Source organism: Herpailurus yagouaroundi, unplaced genomic scaffold, assembly GCF_014898765.1.
Source record: "Herpailurus yagouaroundi ecotype Mexico unplaced genomic scaffold, PumYag 557, whole genome shotgun sequence".
Taxonomy (NCBI): Eukaryota; Metazoa; Chordata; class Mammalia; order Carnivora; family Felidae; genus Herpailurus; species Herpailurus yagouaroundi.
In genome coordinates this window covers 3,082,734-3,099,947 of record NW_024412774.1, presented here as the reverse complement: position 1 = coordinate 3,099,947, position 17,214 = coordinate 3,082,734, and the positions used below count along the sequence as shown (strand labels likewise).

At 54.8% G+C, this 17,214-nt stretch overlaps 2 protein-coding genes across 4 annotated transcripts; one reads left to right on the top strand and one right to left on the bottom strand.

Annotated features, from left to right (window-relative positions):
* Positions 1 to 706: 706 nt before the first annotated feature.
* On the bottom strand, positions 707 to 13,772 carry HSPBP1 (HSPA (Hsp70) binding protein 1). 3 transcript variants are annotated; one of them, XM_040465320.1, is made up of 8 exons: positions 13,602 to 13,772; positions 12,950 to 13,247; positions 10,995 to 11,199; positions 8,126 to 8,350; positions 5,198 to 5,353; positions 4,991 to 5,087; positions 4,340 to 4,451; positions 940 to 1,014 (listed from the first exon to the last, which is right to left on the bottom strand). In XM_040465320.1, the coding sequence occupies exons 2-8, from the start codon at positions 13,151 to 13,153 to the stop codon at positions 940 to 942; spliced, it is 1,074 nt and encodes a 357-aa protein (XP_040321254.1). In that variant the 5' UTR covers positions 13,154 to 13,247; positions 13,602 to 13,772. The 3 variants fall into 3 exon arrangements, with proteins under 3 accessions (XP_040321252.1, XP_040321254.1, XP_040321253.1); XM_040465319.1 differs by having other exon boundaries at positions 12,950 to 13,244; positions 13,602 to 13,771; XM_040465318.1 differs by lacking the exon at positions 13,602 to 13,772 and having other exon boundaries at positions 707 to 1,014; positions 12,950 to 13,288.
* On the top strand, positions 9,038 to 9,545 carry LOC121023435 (60S ribosomal protein L17-like). The gene has a single exon (XM_040465323.1). It carries the CDS (start codon positions 9,053 to 9,055, stop codon positions 9,491 to 9,493), a length of 441 nt encoding a protein of 146 aa, XP_040321257.1. The 5' UTR covers positions 9,038 to 9,052; the 3' UTR covers positions 9,494 to 9,545.
* Positions 13,773 to 17,214: the final 3,442 nt, after the last annotated feature.

Genomic DNA, 17,214 nt, shown 5'->3' with positions numbered 1-17,214 from the left:
AGGAGACCAGGGTACAGGAGGAGCACAGCTTTGAAGCCAGCCCGGGTCTGAAACCTAGCTGTGTGAATTTGCCCACGCATCAACACCCTGGGCTCACATTCCTCGTCTGAAAAATGGCACTGGTCACGAGCCTTGGTTGCACGTGACCAGACTTGGTTGAGCTGACAAGGAATTTATGAAAGGGGGTGAGACCTGTCTCCGGCCCCAATATCGGATAAGGCTGGGGATCTCTCAGTGCTTTGCAGCCGGGAGCAAGGCCCATGCCCAAGCCCTGGGCAAGTAGAGCGCTTCGGGCTGGCCGCGGTGCACCTGTTCCCGCCTTCCCCCCATCTCCCGCGCCCAGAAGCCGCGCGGTGGGCTCTAATTGGTGGGGCTGACGTCACGTGACATGCCTCTGCACGGGATGCTGGGAAGTAACATGGCTCCCGCCTCCGGGCAGGCCCTTTGGACATCAAACGTGGGGGGGTTCTTCTGATGGAGAAACCGGCGACGCTGGATGGTCAAAAGGGAGGGCGGGTGTCCACCACACTCCCTCCCAAGAGGGCCTGAGAAGATGAGACACGATGGCTCTGGATTTTAGGGAGCAGCACTTTTCTTTCCAGGTTCCTCCCGCTGCCCTCTCCTCCTCCGTGGCTCCCTCGGTCCCGTAAGATCGTGTCCCACCCCCCAACTATCCTCTAGGGGAGGTGACAAAGGCTGCAGTGAATGAGCTGGAGGAAGAGAAACACCTTTATTAGAACAGTGTGGACACAAGAAGGAGGAAGGGCGTGAGAGCACAAGAGGTGAGATCCAGGGAGCCAGAGCCTTCCCCGGTGCCCCTGCAGGGGGCTGAGCAGAGACCGGCTGGCACGCCCTGGCCATGCACCAGTAAGGCCCTGCTCTCGCTTGGGAGGCAGGAGGCCTGGGGCTCCACGGAGACAGGCGATAAGCCACCAGGTTTCACCGATCCATGCTGTCATCCGTCGGACTGGAGAAACAGGTCTGTAGCAGCTTTTCACAGAACTCCAGCTCCTCCTGGATGGGGGTGGGGGTGGGGGGACAAGAGGCAGAGTCCTGAGTGCAGAGGCCCACCCCTCTTCGGGGTCTCTGCCCTCCGCACTGCCTGCCCCAGAAGTCTCCCAGGGTCCTCAGATCTCAGCGGAGATCCATGCCAGCGGGATCCGTCATTCTCCCTTGTGCCCGGACTACTGACCTAGAACCAGGGGCCGCGCAGCCTCCATCAAACCCCACTGGTGAGTCCTCCCCTCAGCTCCTTGTGCCCTAACTCCCAGGTATGACCGACCCCTACTAATCACCACTTAAAACTAAAACCCCTTCCACAGGTCCAAACACCACTGAAAGACTGGACTGTATGAACCTGAAAGGGTTCTGCTTGGCAAAAAGATGCCAGAAACAAAAAGGAAAGAAAAACAACAGTTTGGGGTGAAAAATATTTGCAACTCTTCTGAAAAGGCTAACATATTTAATGCTTCAAGAGCTTTAAAATAAATCGATTATAAAAACCACCACCCCTTAGGGTGCCTCAGTCGGTTAAGCGTCCGACTTCGGCTCAGGTCACGATCTCGCAGTATGTGGGTTTGAGCCCCACGTCGGGCTCTGGGCTGAATGCTCAGAGCCCAGAGCCTGCTTCAGATTCTGTGTCTCCCTCTCTCTCTGACCCTCCCCCGTTCATGCTCTGTCTCTCTCTGTCTCAAAAATAAACAAACGTTAAAACAAAACAAACAAAAAAAAAAACAAACCACCACCCTGTAGACGAATGGGCACAGGATACGAAAGAGCAGTTCACAAGAAAGGAAAGCTGTCCGACGTTACTCACTGCAGAAACGCAAATGTAAACCAGTCTGGAATACTACTTTTCGCCAATTGGCTTGGAAAAAGACCAAATGGCTTAAGGGACCCTTGGGCGCCCTCATCAACTGGTTCCCCCCTTATAGAGAGCAACTTGGCAATAGCTAACAAAACGGCCCCTAACTCTGTACCTTCACTTTAACCTACCTTAACCTGGCCGCTTTTCCCTTTCTGGAAATTGTCCTATAGCCATATTCATGCATATTAAAGTAACAGGTAAAAAGGTTATTCCTTTAGCAGAGTGGTAGCAACAACCAGCATGTCCGTTAACAGGGGTCATAGTGCGGAAGAAGCGACCTACCTTGCAGCTCTCAAAGGAAACAGGAAAAAGCCAGGGCCGCCAACACACAACACACTCCTCCTGCACCCCTCCCTGAGACGTTATGAGAGGGAATGAGGCAGGGAACAGAAGAGTGGTCAGAACAGGTCGGTTGTGCACAAAAGGGGCACAGGAAGAGAATTTACACGCACATTTGCTTGTGTGCATAGACCATCTGAGGAAGGGCGCACACAGAACTGGGGGAGGCACTGGGTGGTTAAAGACAAAGGCAGCGGGGAGACTTTTCACTGCTTACCCTCCTATGCAGCTTCACTTTTGAACCACATGACTACAGGACCTTTTTGCAAGAAAGCATTCATGAAATTTAACTCTTAAATTTACCTACAAAAGAGGACTAAGTCATGACAGAATCACCTTACGGGATATCATGCCAACTGCGTCATTCAATTATGCTGAAATTAAAGCAGACCTCTAAGTATCTGGAAAGATTTCCAAGACAGACACACAGACACAGAAGAAGGCCCATGTGAAAATGGAGGCAGAAACCGGACCGGCACATCCACAAGCCAAAGATTGCCAGCAACTACTAGCAGCTGGAAGCGGAAGGATTATTCCCCTAGAACCTTCAGGGGGAGCACGGCCCTGCCGACACCTTGCCTTCAGACTTCTAGTCCCCAGAACTGCGAGAGCATACCTCCCTGCGTTAAGCCACCCAGTCTGTGGTACTGTTAGAGCAGCCGTAGGAAACTGATATGGCACCAGATCTAACGCATCACTGCCCCGTCTTCTGTGCCCCCTCACGTTTTTTCCGTCAATGTACTTGTAACCTCCTGATGTCATACTATCCGTGTTAAATTACACATATACAAACACTGCATGTATTATGCATGCACATATACACGCACACACAAGGTATACATGTACTTGTAAATATGTATTTCTGCGTGTCTGCATGTTTATCACCCCTGAGCCCCCGTGAGAGCAAAGGCTGTACCCTTTTGCTCCTCCCCAAACCCCCAGCGCCCAGATCAGGGCCTGGCACATGGCTGAGCTGCCCCCGACAGCTCAGGAGGCAAGGAAGAATGAAGGTTTGCACAGGTGTATCCATATGTCTAAGCTTCTCACGTCGCACACTTCAAATAAGTGGAGTTTATTACATGACACTTATACCTCAACAGAACTGTTAAGCGGGGCGCCTGGGTGGCTCAGTCAGTTGAGCGTCCGACTTCAGCTCAGCTCATGACCTCACGGCTCGTGAGTTCGAGACCCTCACCGGACTCTGTGCTGACAGGTCAGAGCCTGGAGCCTGCTTCTGAGTCTGTGTCTCCCTCTCTCCCTCTGCCCCTCCCCTGCTTGTGCTCTGTGTCCTCTCAAAAATAAATAAATGTTAAAAGAAAAATTAAAACCAAATAGAGCTAACAGACTTTTTTTTTTTGGAACAACAACAACAAAACAAAAGGCAAAAGGAGTGCTGGTCAGTTGACAGGAGACCTGTCTCACCAGGAGGGTCCTCACCAGTGGGCCGTGGTATCACCTGCCACGAGGCGGCTCAGGGATTGAATGCAACAACTAAAGCACTCCCCAGCTGGAAGTGAGCCCAGGCCGGGTTGGGGCTCCGTGGACCCCACGATCCGTGGGCACATGTTTCCACGTGTCCCTGTGATGAGGTCAGGGCAAGCCCCTAGGAGTGGACACTGTGCCTCTCCTGGTCATCCCTGCTCCTCACTCCCAGCACCTCTGTGAACTCTCGACAGTGTCACAGAGGAACGGACTCAGTCGAACAGTTGTCCCTGGAGTGTGACACGTTTAATTATCAGCTAAATCACTTAAATAATTAAACAACTGTACGAATATTTAATTAGTTGCTCTTTACCACTTATTTGTTCCTGATTAATTATCTGAGTTATCACTTGTTACTTATTACCTAATTAAATACACGAGTTACTTATCTCGTTTCTTATTCAATTATCTCATTGGTTGCTACTTATCAGACTTGTTATTTAGCAATCTAATAAAGATTAATTGTTAAAACTCTGACAGGATGTAAATAACTATACGATTTGGCTATAAATAAATGACTGCTAACTAACCCCTTACGGCACCCCGGGCTCCCATTCGCCGGTGCAGCAGCGCTAGCTCAGAGCACGAGGCACGCGGCAAGAGACACAGGAAGGACGCAGCACGTGCCGCAGCCACGCCCGTGGGCCGTACCTGGTACTCCTCGTGCTGCTGTAGCAGCTGGACGCGGTGACGGAGCAGCTCCTCCAGGCCCAGCTCGGGCTCCCGGCACTCCCGCACGCCCTGGGGGAAGTCTGTCACCAGGCTGCGGGGACAGGAGAGCAATCCTTGGGACCCCGCTCTACACAGGCCCGCCCCCGCGCTGCTCCCACAGGAGCCCGGGCAAGACAGTTCCCCACGCTGGGCCTCAGTTTCCCCATCCGGATGCAGACCTCACGCCGTCCCCACGCCACCCCAGGGACTACGATGAGACTGGTACAAAACAAGGCACCTGGCACAGAGCCTGGCCTGGAGCCCGCTCGACACGCGGGAGCCGCCACCTGCGTGACGGGCTGCTCCCCGTGTCCTCTCGTGCAGACACTAATCTGTCGGTACCGTGTGTGGGGGGAGCGGGGTAAGCCTCTGCCCCTCCTCCCAGGCTGCCGTGTCAGCCCCTACAAGTGAGGAAACTACTGCTCAGGGAGGGCCAGCACAATGATGCCTGCCCCCTCTGTGGGAAAGGCCCAAGCTCCCGAATCCCATCAGGGAGGAGGCTGGTGGGCAGGAGCCCAGCGGTGCCAGCCCGGGAGGTGGGGGGGGGGGGCGCCTGGCGCAGGCCTCGCCCTCTCGGAGGCCCCAGCATACCTGCACAGGGCTCCAAGCACATGCTCATGGAAGGGGCTGTGTTCTGTCCGGATCAGGGCCACCAGCTGCTGGACCATCCCCATGGAGCACAGGGTCCCTGGGGGAAGGGTCTTGGGGGTCAGAGGGGCAGTCCACACCCCTCCCCCCCACATACCGCCCACCCTCCCTTTGGGACCGTCCCTGGGCCCCCTGCCCTGGCTGCCCCACCTTTGTGTTCGGGGTGGCCCACCAGCAGGTTCTGCAGCAGGAACGCCGACTTGACCTTGAGCTTCTGCACCTGCTGCTGCATGGCCCGCATCAACACAGAGAAGCCGTCCAGGCGCAGGAACTGCAGCAGCCCAGCCTCCTGCTCCCGGACCAGGCCTGGGGGGAGACAAGCGGGGGGAGGAACCTCGAGGTCACGGTCACCACCATCAACACCAACTTCTAGGGGCCCGCGCTTCATAAGCATTATTTTTTTTTTTTTTAGGTATTTCTTTTTACTGAGGGATGATTAACGCAAGCTATTAGAAGACAACACTGACCCACCTCTTCCCCATCCTGCTCTGGCTCTCGGGACCTCTGGGGAACTGAGTCTCTCTGTCCACCCTTTGTGGCCAAGCCACCCAAGGTCTGCCTGTCCATCTGTCTCCCCGGTTTTGCAGGTGAGTCTCCAGATGCCACCTCCTCCAGGACTCTTTCCCGCACCCTTGCCACAATCCCTTTCCCCCTAGCCTCCCTGTTCTTCTCCCGGGGCCACTGTGACATACTAAATACATACTTGGTCTCTGCCCCCTTTCCTGACACCAACGTCTCCAAACCCTTGGAAGTTTCTGGGTGATAGGAGCATCTTTTGTTCTAATGAGGTGACTCTGGGTGGACTACTGGATGGGGTTTACTTATCAGAAAGACCAACCCATGATTAGAAACTTGGAACTTCCAGCCCCACCTCCCATCCTCCAGAAAGGAGAGAGGGACTGGAAGTGAAATCAATGATCCATCACGCCTACGTGAGAAAGCCTCCATAAAAATCCCTCGGGGCGCCTGGGTGGCTCAGTCGGTTAAGCGTCTGACTCCTGATTACGGCTCAGGTCATGATCTCACAATTCATGAGTTTTAGCCCCAAGTCGGGCTCTGCGCTGACAGTGTGGAGGCTGCTTGGGATTCTCTCTCTCTCTCTCTCTCTCTCTTTCTCTCTGCCCCTCCCCCCGCTTGTGCTTTTTAAGTTTGTGCGGGGGGTTTCTACAACTTAAAAAAATCCCTAACGTGTGGGGTTCGGAGAGCCTCTGGGTTAGTGCATTCAGGAGGATGGCACACCCCAACTCCTTAGGGGCAGAAGCTCCTGTCCTCAGGACCCTTCTAGACCTCGTCCCATGTCCCTGTTCATCTGGATGTTCATCTGTATCTTTTATCACATCCTTTATAATAAGTCATTAAACGCAGGTATTTCCTTGAGCTCTGTGAGCCATTCTGCCAAGTTATCGAGGCCGAGGAGGGGCGTCATGGGAACCACCAACACGTAGCCAGTAACGAGGAAGTAAGGGACGCCCAAACTCCCCACTGGTGTCTGAAGCAGGGCAGTCTCGTAGAGCTGAGCCCTTAACCTGTGGGAGGCGTGCCATCTGAGGGTAGCTAGTGTCCGAATGGAACTGTCCAACACCCCACTGGTGTCCAGCAAGTTGGAAACCTGGTTGTTGTAGAAACCCCCGCACACACGTTTGGTAGCACGAGTGTTGTGAGGGGAGGGAACAGGTTCTCCTCCAACTTCCAAGAGTTGAACGCAGAGCGGCCACAGGACCCCGCGCGCCCGCACCCAGGCGTGCGTACCCGAGAGCGATGAAGACACGCGTCCGCTCAAAACCTTGCCCACATGGTCCACGGTGGGACCGTTCACACAGCCAAAGGTAGAAACCACCTGCCGTGCGAGCGATGAAGGAATAAACAGGACGTAGTCCATTCACGAATGACGTACTATTCAGCCACACAAGCGAACGAGGCGGTGGTACGTGCTATAAACGCAGACGCGCCTGGAGAACGACGCTCAGTGAAAGAAGCCAGCTGCAAAAGGCCATGCAGTGTATGACTTCCGCCACATGTCCGGGGCAGGCAAGCAGTAAGCAGGCTGCTGGGTGGCTGCCAGGGGCCGGAGGAAAGGGGGCGCAGAGGGGCCGCTAACAGGCGTGGGGCTTCTCTTGGGAGCGATGGAAATGTTCTGAAGTTCGACAGCGGTGACGGTTGCACAGCCTTGAGAATACACTACACTGTGCACTTCAAAGGGATGATGGGGTGTCTGGGTGGCTCAGTCGGTTAAGCATCTGACTTCGGCTCAGGTCATGATCTCACAGTTCACAGGTTCGAGCCCCAAGTCAGGCTCTGCGCTTGACAGCTCAGAGCCTGCTTCTCATCCTCTGCCTCCCTCTCTCTTTCTGTCTCTCAAAAATAAATAAACATTAAAACTGTTTTAAAAATAAACAAAAGGATGAATTCTATAGCTTGTGAATTTCATCCCAACAAAGCTTATTCAAAAAAAAAAAAAAGACAGAAAGAAACCGTCAAATGGGGGCCCCCAGCATGGCGCACACATAGACGGGGGCCCAGCGCATGGTGGAGGGCACTGCCTGGGCTCCCACCGCGCACCTGCACGTCCTTGCAGGGCGCCCGGGTTGTCACTTAGGCTACCTGACCTGGTCTGTCCTTGACGCAGATTCAGTCTCCCTACCTCCGACGGTGTGTGTGCGGGCTAAGCAAGCTAATGCTCACCCAGGCTTGGCATGGGGCCTGGCACACAGAGAGTGCCCCACAGGTGTCGGCATCAGCCCCATCCAGGCACCTGTTCCCCAGGAGGCAGCGTGAGTGAGAGCCACTGGTATCTCTCATGGGTGGAGGCCACCCTCTCAGGCAAGGACGGCCCCCTCCTCACGACAAGGAAGGGCACCCTCAACTGACGACTCTGACGTGTTGAGCAGCATCCCCGTGGCACTAGGGTCTGGCTCTCTGAGTGACAGGGGGTTGGCAAGCTCACCACCCAGTCCTGGCACCCAGCACAGAGTCTCAACGGGTAATGGGCATAACTGAACGTTCAGGTCCCCCTCCACCCGCCCCCAGGCAGATCCCAGCAGGATCTGTGCGCCTCCCCGCAGCCCCCCCGACACTCACAGGAGATGGCGAACAGGGCCTTCACGCGCACCAAGTCGGAGGAGTCCCGGTCGAGAAGCCGCAGCAACTTGCGCAGGGCGCCCAGGCCCAGCACCTGCTCCTGGATGGCCGCCACGTTCTGGCTGCAGGTGCCGATGAGCTGTGCCGCCCGCCACCGCAGCCCCGCGGGCCCTGCCTCCAGGTACCGGCCCACCAGCAGGTGCATGCCTGACAGCTGGCAGAAGTCTGTGCCAGAGAGAGGGGAGACGAGAGTTCAGGTGCTAGGGGCTGAGCTGTGCCCTCCCCCCCAACATTCGTATGCTGAAGCCCCGAGTGTCTAAGGATGTAACGTATGGGGAAACAGGGCCTTTTAAGAAATCACCCAGGTAGAGTGAGGTCATCAGGGTGGGTGCTAATCTGGTACGACCGGTGTCCTTATAAGAGATCAGGACACAGACATGCACGCAGGGAAGACCACGTGTGGACACGGGGAGGAGGCGGCCACCTGCAAATCAAGGAGACCCGAGCCCAGGAGAAACTGACCCTGCCTACACCTGGATCTCAGACTTCCAGTCTCCAGAGGTGTGAGGCGACACAAGTCTGTTCAAGCCTCCCATTCTGTGGTGCTTTGTTACTGCCACCCTCACAAGTTAATACGCCAGGTGAGGCTGGAGGGTGAGGCTGCCTCCCAGGGGAGCCTGCCTCAAGTGCGGGCTTCCTCCCGGCACCCAACCAGGCATCCCTCCGAGGTCTCAAAAATGTCAGCGTTTCTCTTCCCGTAAGCGGCCTGAGGTGATCTCTGAAAATGGTTCGCTATTCACTTGACCCGGAAAACCCGACAAAATCATGCAAATCAAGAGGTTCAAATCTTCGTGTTCACTCTAAGAACACACGGGAAACTGCCCAGGCCATCAAGAATGCATATCCGAAAGGCCACCAAGTATCGGTATGCATATCCGAAAGGCCACCAAGTATCTGAAAGATGTCACTTTGCAGAAGCAATGTGTGCCATTCCAACGCTACAACGGTGGAGTTGGTAGGTGTGCCCAGGCCAAACAGCGGGGCTGGACACGGGGTCGGTGGTCCAAAAAGAGTGCCGAATTTTTACTGCACGTGCTTAAAAATGCAGAGAGCAATGCTGAACGTAAGGGTTTAGATGTAGATTCTCTGGTCATTGAACACATCCAGGTGAACAAAGCCCCCAAAATGCGGCGTAGAACTTACAGGGCTCATGGTCGGATTAGCCCATACATGAGCTCTCCCTGCCACATTGAGATGATCCTTACTGAAAAAGAGCAGATTGTTCCTAAACCAGAAGAGGAGGTTGCACAGAAGAAAAAGATATCCCAGAAGAAAGTGAAGAAACAAAAACTTATGGCCCGGGAGTAAATTCTGCATGAAATACATGCAAATAAAAGTAAAAACAGAAAAAAAAAAAAAATGTCAGCGTTTGGGGGCTTAGGGTCCCAGGCTGCAGCCCACTGAATACCGGTACTGACCCCCAATCTCCCTGTGGGAGTACCTCATACTAGACCAGGGCTCGGCAAACTACGGCCCAGCACCCGTTCTTATAAATAAAGTGGTCTCGGGGCGCCTGGGTGGCGCAGTCGGTTAAGCGTCCGACTTCAGCCAGGTCACGATCTCGCGAGATCTCGCGTGATCTCGCGTGAGTTCGAGCCCCGCGTCGGGCTCTGGGCTGATGGCTCGGAGCCTGGAGCCTGTTTCCGATTCTGTGTCTCCCTCTCTCTCTGCCCCTCCCCCGTTCGTGCTCTGTCTCTCTCTATCCCAAAAATAAATAAACGTTGAAAAAAAAAATTAAAAAAAAAAAAAATAAAGTGGTCTCAGCGAGCTTGGTGGTTCCTCGAGAAGTTAAACGCAGCGTTGTCATAGGACCACTCCTACATAAAGACCCAAAACCACGGAAAGCACAGACTCAAACAGACACTTGCACCAATGTTCACGAGGGCAATATTCTCAATAAGCAATGGGGGAAATGACCCCAATGTCCATTAACTGATGAATGGATAAGCAAACCCGTGACCTGCCCACACAATAGGTTGTTCCAGAGAGGAATAAAGTTCCAGTTACAGGCTCCCACATGGAAAACCCTTGAAAACGTCCACTCGGAGGCCACATATTCTATGATTCCATTGACGTGAAACGGCCAGAAAAGACAAATCCACACCCTCGATGACTATATTATGCCCCCGCGACTGGAAGTAGAATGTCCTCCTCCTACCAGCTCCTTGGCATTTAGAACAAAACCCCAGCACCGACTCTGGCCTGCAAGGCCCTCCACACCCAGCGTCCCCTCCCACCTCCCGCCCTTCGCTCACTCCATTCTGGCCTGTTGGCCCTACTGCTGTTCCTGCACGTCCCAGGTACGTTCCCACCTCAGGGCCTTTGCACTGGCCATACCCCATTAGCTTTTTCCAGAGCTAATCTCATAACTCACTCCACTGCTTCAGGTCTGTAACCAAATGGCACCCCTCGGGGAGACCCTCTCTGACCATCCTGCCCCGAACCACCTCCTCACTCATGTTCCGGGGAGTGACAGTGCACACGCAAGAGACTAGGGAGAAATGACCAGTTTGGGAGGATATCGGGGAGGCAGACGTGCCGCCGGGCTGGTGGGGTGAGAGAAGGTCCCCTCCTGATGACAAGGGGACCAGGCAGGAAGAGACAGGGCAGTCACATCTGGGACCAGACTAGAGAGGGAGAGGCTGGAGGCCAGGAGGGTAGGGGAGAGGCCGACAGTGTGATCCCCGAAAGGAAGGACAGGGGCTAAGACACAGAGGGACCCGGGGCTGCAGAGGAGGGAAGAGACAGAGGGGAGACCAGGGAGAAGCGGCAGGACCCTGGAGGCGGGGGTGGGCAGCCCGGGGCGTACCTGCAGCATTGTCCATGTTCTCACACAGGTCGGCCAGCAGCTCCAGGGCCCCCTCACGCTCCTGCTGGTCAGCGGCCAGTTCGGCCTCCCCAGCCAAGGAGGGTGTAGGCTGGGACAGCACTCGGAGGCAGTTCTTCATCTGCTCCACCTCCTCCCGCTGGCCCCGGAAGGCGGCGGACATGGCCTCCTGCAGCCACTGACGCCTCTGGGGCGCGAGACCGGGCAGGAGGGTGGGGAAAGAAGCAACCCTCTGTCAGTGATTCGTTCACGCCCAACAGTTGTTACTAATAACGGCCAACATTCGGGAGCTGACTGCTCCTTCGATCAACAGGTTTCCGTTGAGCGTCTTTTCTATTCACAACTTTCTAGACACGAGATTTACGGAGAGAGTGGCAACGGGGTGGGAAAGAAGGCACTCCTAGGTCTCTGTCCTGAGCAACTAGAAGGAGATGGGGAAGACGGGAGGGGAAGCAGGCATGGAACATGAGGAGTGGAGACTAGAGCTCATTTTTCAACACGTTCAGCTTGAGACATCTATTACACACCCAAGGCGAAATGCTGGAGCTCCGAGAGGAGGTCCAGCCTAGACCTGGCTTTCCCAACCTGGCTCTACTGACGCTCTGAGCTGGATGGTTCTGTTGGGGGTGGGTACACTGGACGATGTTGAGCGGCAAGCAGCTGCCCTGGTCTCTACCTACTAGATGCCAGCAGCCCACCCCCTGCACCGAGTTGAACAACTAAACATGTCTCCGCTGGTTGTCAACTGTCCGCAGAGAGATAATATCAGAACCACTGGTCTAGAGATATAAATCTGAGAGTGGTCAGGGGGAAGTCTCAACACAACATGAGTTCACAAAGGAAGTGAGCACAGGTAGGTAAGAGAAGAGCCCTGGGGTACGCATTCATTCAGAGGCTGGAGAATGAGGAAGAACCAGCAGAGGAGAGGGAAGGAGAGCCAGTGAGTAAGGATAAAACCAGGACACTGTTGTTCTAGAAAACAAATGAAGAAAGAGATCAAGGAGATGGGTAGGAATCAAATGCTGCCTATTAGGTCAAGTGAGATGACAGCTGAGAGCTGGCCACTGATTTCTTGGTTTTTTTTTTTTTGTTTTTTTTTTTTCCCCACCAGGTCTGTTAGTGCTCATATGCGGGCTCTGTAGTCACAAGTCCTGGATGAATTTGGGCAAGATGTTAATCCTTCTGTGCCTATTCCTACCTCATTGTCCTAAACGTTCAATGACATCACTGGATTAGCACAATATTTTGTATACTATAATCACCATCGGCCACTAAACATCACATATACCAGTATTGCTAACTAATCTCCAAGACAACCCTCCCAGGTGAGTATCACTATCCCCACTTCACAGATGAGAAAACCGAGGCCCAGAAAGGCTGTGACTTCCCCAAGGTCACAGTGTCGGCCACCCACAAAGCCTAACGTCAAACCTAAGTGCCTGTCCCCAGAGCCTGCACTCTTGATGAGAACAGCCGGCTGTCTTCAGGAACACTGCCTGGCGCTGTGTGGACCCCTGCTTAAACGGGAACCTCAGAAATACCCTATGAAATGCTGTTATTCTTAGCGTCATCATCAACTTGCAAATAAAGAACCTGCTGCTCAGAGAGGTGAAGTGCCATACCCAAGGTCACACAGCTGGATACTGCCGAAACCAGGTCTGCCCGGCTCCCTTTCCCTTCTCACCACAGGCTCCCTTTCCCTTCTCACCACAAAGCTACTGTGCAACTCTGCACCTCGACGGGATGCTGGGATCCAGGGATCTGCCCTCGCAGGCACTTCTGAGATCTGACCTCCAGTCTACCATAACCCCACCTGGCACAAACACAGCCCGCTATGCCCTCACCCCTGGACTCCCGCCCCTGCCCAGGACGCACTTCCCGAGAGATTTCTGTCCCACCTACCCCCTCTCCCCACCTCCGGGATCCCCACCCTTTACCTCTTCACTCATGGGCTCTGGAGGGGGCTCTGGTTCCTGAGAGCCCGCCGTGATAGCCATCTGCAGCAGGCCTTGGAGGTTTCGCGGGGGCGGAGGATGGCTCGAGTTCCCGGCCGAGGAGCCGCCGCCCCCTGAGGAGCAACCCTGGGAGGCCGGGGGCAGCGCCAGGGGGAGGCGGCTGCCCCCAGAGCCTTGGTCCGCCATGGGCTGTTTGTGAAGGGAAGAATGTGTCTGGGAGAGCGGGTGGCCACCGCTGAGGTAGCTCTGGCGTCCCGTCGGGTCGACTCCTGGGGGTCTGCTGAGAAGGCGGCGTTTTAGGGGAGCTGGGCGCCCGCCCATGACCCCAAACCATTCTACCCGCACCCACCATAGCCACAGCCCTCTTTCCTTCCTGCAGACCCACAGGACCCTTCCCCAAAGTCACACGCCCCTCCTTCCTCCCTCGCAACAGGCCCCACCCACTCCAACTAGCAACCTAGCAACCCCCTCCCCCATCGCCCCTAAGTGCGTTCCCGTCTCTTAGCAACCCCACTGCCCTGCCTCCTTGGCAACAAGCCCCCCCCCCTTTGGACGCCTTAGCAACAAATCCCCTCTCCTTCCTCTCCAAAGAGAGAAGCCAGAGCGAGACGGACCTCCCTAACCCAAGACTCACCTCCCCGGGCTGTGAGTCGCCGCCGCTACTAAAGACAGAGTCGCCCGCACCTGACTCTGCTGGGCGCCGCCATCTTGACCGGAAATGCACCAAACTCGCCCGGAAGTTCCCGGCGCACCCTCCCAACCTTGATCCAGGAGGCTTTCGCGGCTCTTAAGCCTTTCCCACCTGGCCGGATAAGGCGGCCGGCCCCGCCCCCCGCTTCATTCTCAGCCTAAGCTCCGCCCCGACCCAGATCTCGCCCCTTAGGAGCCGCGTCCCCTAGTCCTCCTTGCAAGCTCCACCCCTGCCGTGGCTTCGCCCCGCCCACAGTGTAGCTCCGCCCACACCAATGCTCTCGCCCCGCCCTGCCACCCACGCTCCGCCCCTGTTCTGGGCCTTTCGGCCTCTCCCAGCTTGACTCCACCCCTCCCCTGAGCCCCGCAGCGTGCCGGTGAGCGGGCCGCTCCCCGTTAGGCCCCACCCCCTACTTGCCGGTTGTGCAGGTCCCTCACCCTAGGGCCTTTTCCCCTGCACCTGGACACCTGCTGCATCTTTTACTGGAGCCCTAGGTTCTTACCCCTAACATTTGATGTAAGCAGCCTTTGGCCCATTCCACCCCGCTCCTGGCCTCAGTTTCCCCATTCGTCAAAGGGGGCTCCCTTGTTCCCGCTGCAGCGCCTGCGGACACCTATTATCACCCAGCCTCTCCCTCTTGGAATCTTCCCTGGGTCCTGCCAGGTGCACAGGACGAGGGGATTCCTGAAGGCCGCAGCCAAAGCAAAATGCTCGGACTAGGTGGTTCGGGAGGCTTGCCGGTTCTGTGCGCCGTGCGTGGGGCCCGGGTCTGGGAATATGCCTGGTCTATAGAGCTATTTGCCTCGAGCTGGGCTTAACCCCTGGTTCTAGTCTTCCATTAGGGGCCCCGCCCTGCCCCGCTAGGAGAAGGTTGTACTCAGCTCAGGTGGCGGCCACAGTCGCACCCGGATTGCACATCCTGCTGCGCCAGGAGTGTGCGAGGTTGTATTGGGGACAGAATTGGAGAGACAGCGTAAAAGCCCTGGGCACCCGCGGGCGGTGTTTGTAGCACTGAGCAAAATAGCTATCAGGGGTCTGGGCTCCTACCCCTACCCTCACGCCCTGTACCCTATTGTATGTCTTTCTATTGCTGCCTTTAACAAATTATGAAAGAAGCGCCTGGGTGCCTCAGTCGGTTAAGCATGGACTCTTCAATTCGTGTGATGGAGCCCTTCGGGGATCCCTGCGTCAAGCGCTGCATAGGGCTCTGCGCTGACAGTGATGGAGTCTGCTTGGGATTCTCTCTCTCCCTTTCTTTCTGCCCCTCCCCCACTCACGCTCTTTCTCTCTCTCAAAAAAAAAAAATAAACAAATAAGCATTTAAAAAATAAATTACGAAAAATTTGGTGGCTTAAAACAACACAGATTTATTATCTTACAGTTCTGGTGGTCTGAAGTCCAAAATGGTTCTCACTCAGTTAGAATCAAGGTAGCAGCAGGACTGTGTTCCTTCTCGAGGGTCTAGGAGAAAATCTGCTGCCCGCCTTTTCTGTCTTCCAGAGACCACCCACATTCCTTGGATTGTGGCTACATCACATTGGCTTCTGCTGTCTTGGTCCCATCTCCTCTGACTCTGACCGTCCCCTGCCACCCTTTCATAAGGATCCTTGCGATCACCTATGGGGCCCACCCAGATAACCAGGATCATCTGCCCATCTCCAGATCTTCAACTCAGTCACATCTGCAAAGTCTCTTTTGCTACGTAAGGTGACATAGGCCCAGGTCCTGGGAAGTTAGGATGTGGGCATCTCTGGGGGCTGTTATTCAGTCTACCATCCTTACATACGCCCATGTACAAGTCGATTTATATTATTTACAATACGTTATTATGCATGGTACCATACAACCTACGTAAATACAACGTGTAATTATACATAACACTGTGTATGTTAATATACGTATAATATAATGCTGGCCTACAGGAAAACTCCCCAGGTACCCTACAAAAGCCATAGTCCTTATGAAGACCTTATGAGTAGGGTGATCATACAATTTTCAATGCATAGCGAGACTTCAGAGTGCAAACAGGCCTCATTAATAATTACAGAATACCGAATAATGATGGTGATGACGATAATTACAGAATGCCAGGCATATGGTCACCCTGCTTCTAATAGGGTCCTATGTGATCTGCCTCCTCACCTCATTTTCTGTCTCTCCCCCTCTCTTGCTCCTCCAGCCACACTGACCCCTCGAGGTTCCCACCATGCACCGTGGGGCCTTTGCATTCGCTGTCCCCTGCGTGGAAGGTACTTTGTCCACACAGCTCTGACCTTCATTTTCTTTCAGTGTTCCCTCACTGGAGAAGTCTTTCTTGGCACCGCTTAAAAAATCCTACTCCAGGGGCGCCTGGGTGGCGCAGTCGGTTAAGCGTCCGACTTCAGCCAGGTCGCGATCTCGCGGTCCGTGAGTTCGAGCCCCGCGTCGGGCTCTGGGCTGATGGCTCAGAGCCTGGAGCCTGTTTCCGATTCTGTGTCTCCCTCTCTCTCTGCCCCTCCCCCGTTCATGCTCTGTCTCTCTCTGTCCCAAAAATAAATAAATGCTGAAAAAAAAAATTAAAAAAAAAAAAATCCTACTCCACCCAACAAACACTTCCTGTACCCCTCATCTGCTCCTCGGCACTTGTCTCCAGAGACTTGACTGTCAAAACATACACTTCGCTTATCTTGTTTATCACCTGCTGTGTCCACTGCCGTGGAAGCTCCACGGGGCAAAGATCTTTGTTGGTGTGGTTCCCTGGTGTCCCCTCACCACGTGGACAGGGCCAGCATTCAGATTTGGTGTTAAATAAAGGTTTACAGAATGGAGGCAGTTGTCTAGGAGACTAGAAGCTCTTGGGTCCACTTTATAGGGGACTTGGGGACTAAACGGGTGTCTAACACCTTTGGGTACCTGATACAGGAGTCCTGGATTATGTGGAGATCTACCTGAGCCCAGATCCGTGGATGTGCTATAGTGGGCATGTAGAATTGTATGGAGGCCCACATGAAGATTGAGGGGACCCTATGGTGGGCACAAAGAATATTCAGGGGTCTCAAAACATACACAGGGACCTGAGGGGGTTCTGGAAGTTTCTTTGTGGAGTACTGAGGATCCTAAAAGGGGGAATGGAACCAAGAAAATCTGAGAAGGTGCACCTGGGCTGTGGGTGGATATGGGGCCCTGATACTAGAGGGAGAAGGAGGCCTGGGTGGGCAGGCTTGGGGGCCTGGTTCGGCGACCCCCAAATTCTTTCCCTCTCTCTGCTTGTCTCCCTCTTTCTGTGCCCCCCCCCCCCCCCGTCTTCCCCAGCACGTAGCCCTCCCCCTGTAGGGACCCCACGGTTCTTTTCCGGTCCCCAGCTCTCTCCTTCTTTGTCCCTCTCCATAGCCCTGTCTTTCTTCGTCTGGGTCTCTGTCCCTCCACCTGTCTGTTCTTTTACCTGCCGCCTCGTCCCCGTCCACCTGCCTCTCCCACTTCCCTCCTGCGCTCTGACCCTTCATCCTTCTGGCTGCCCTTCTTCTCCCCGGGCCTCGCCTCTACATCGTCCCCTCCCTCTGTCTCTGTCTCTCTGTTC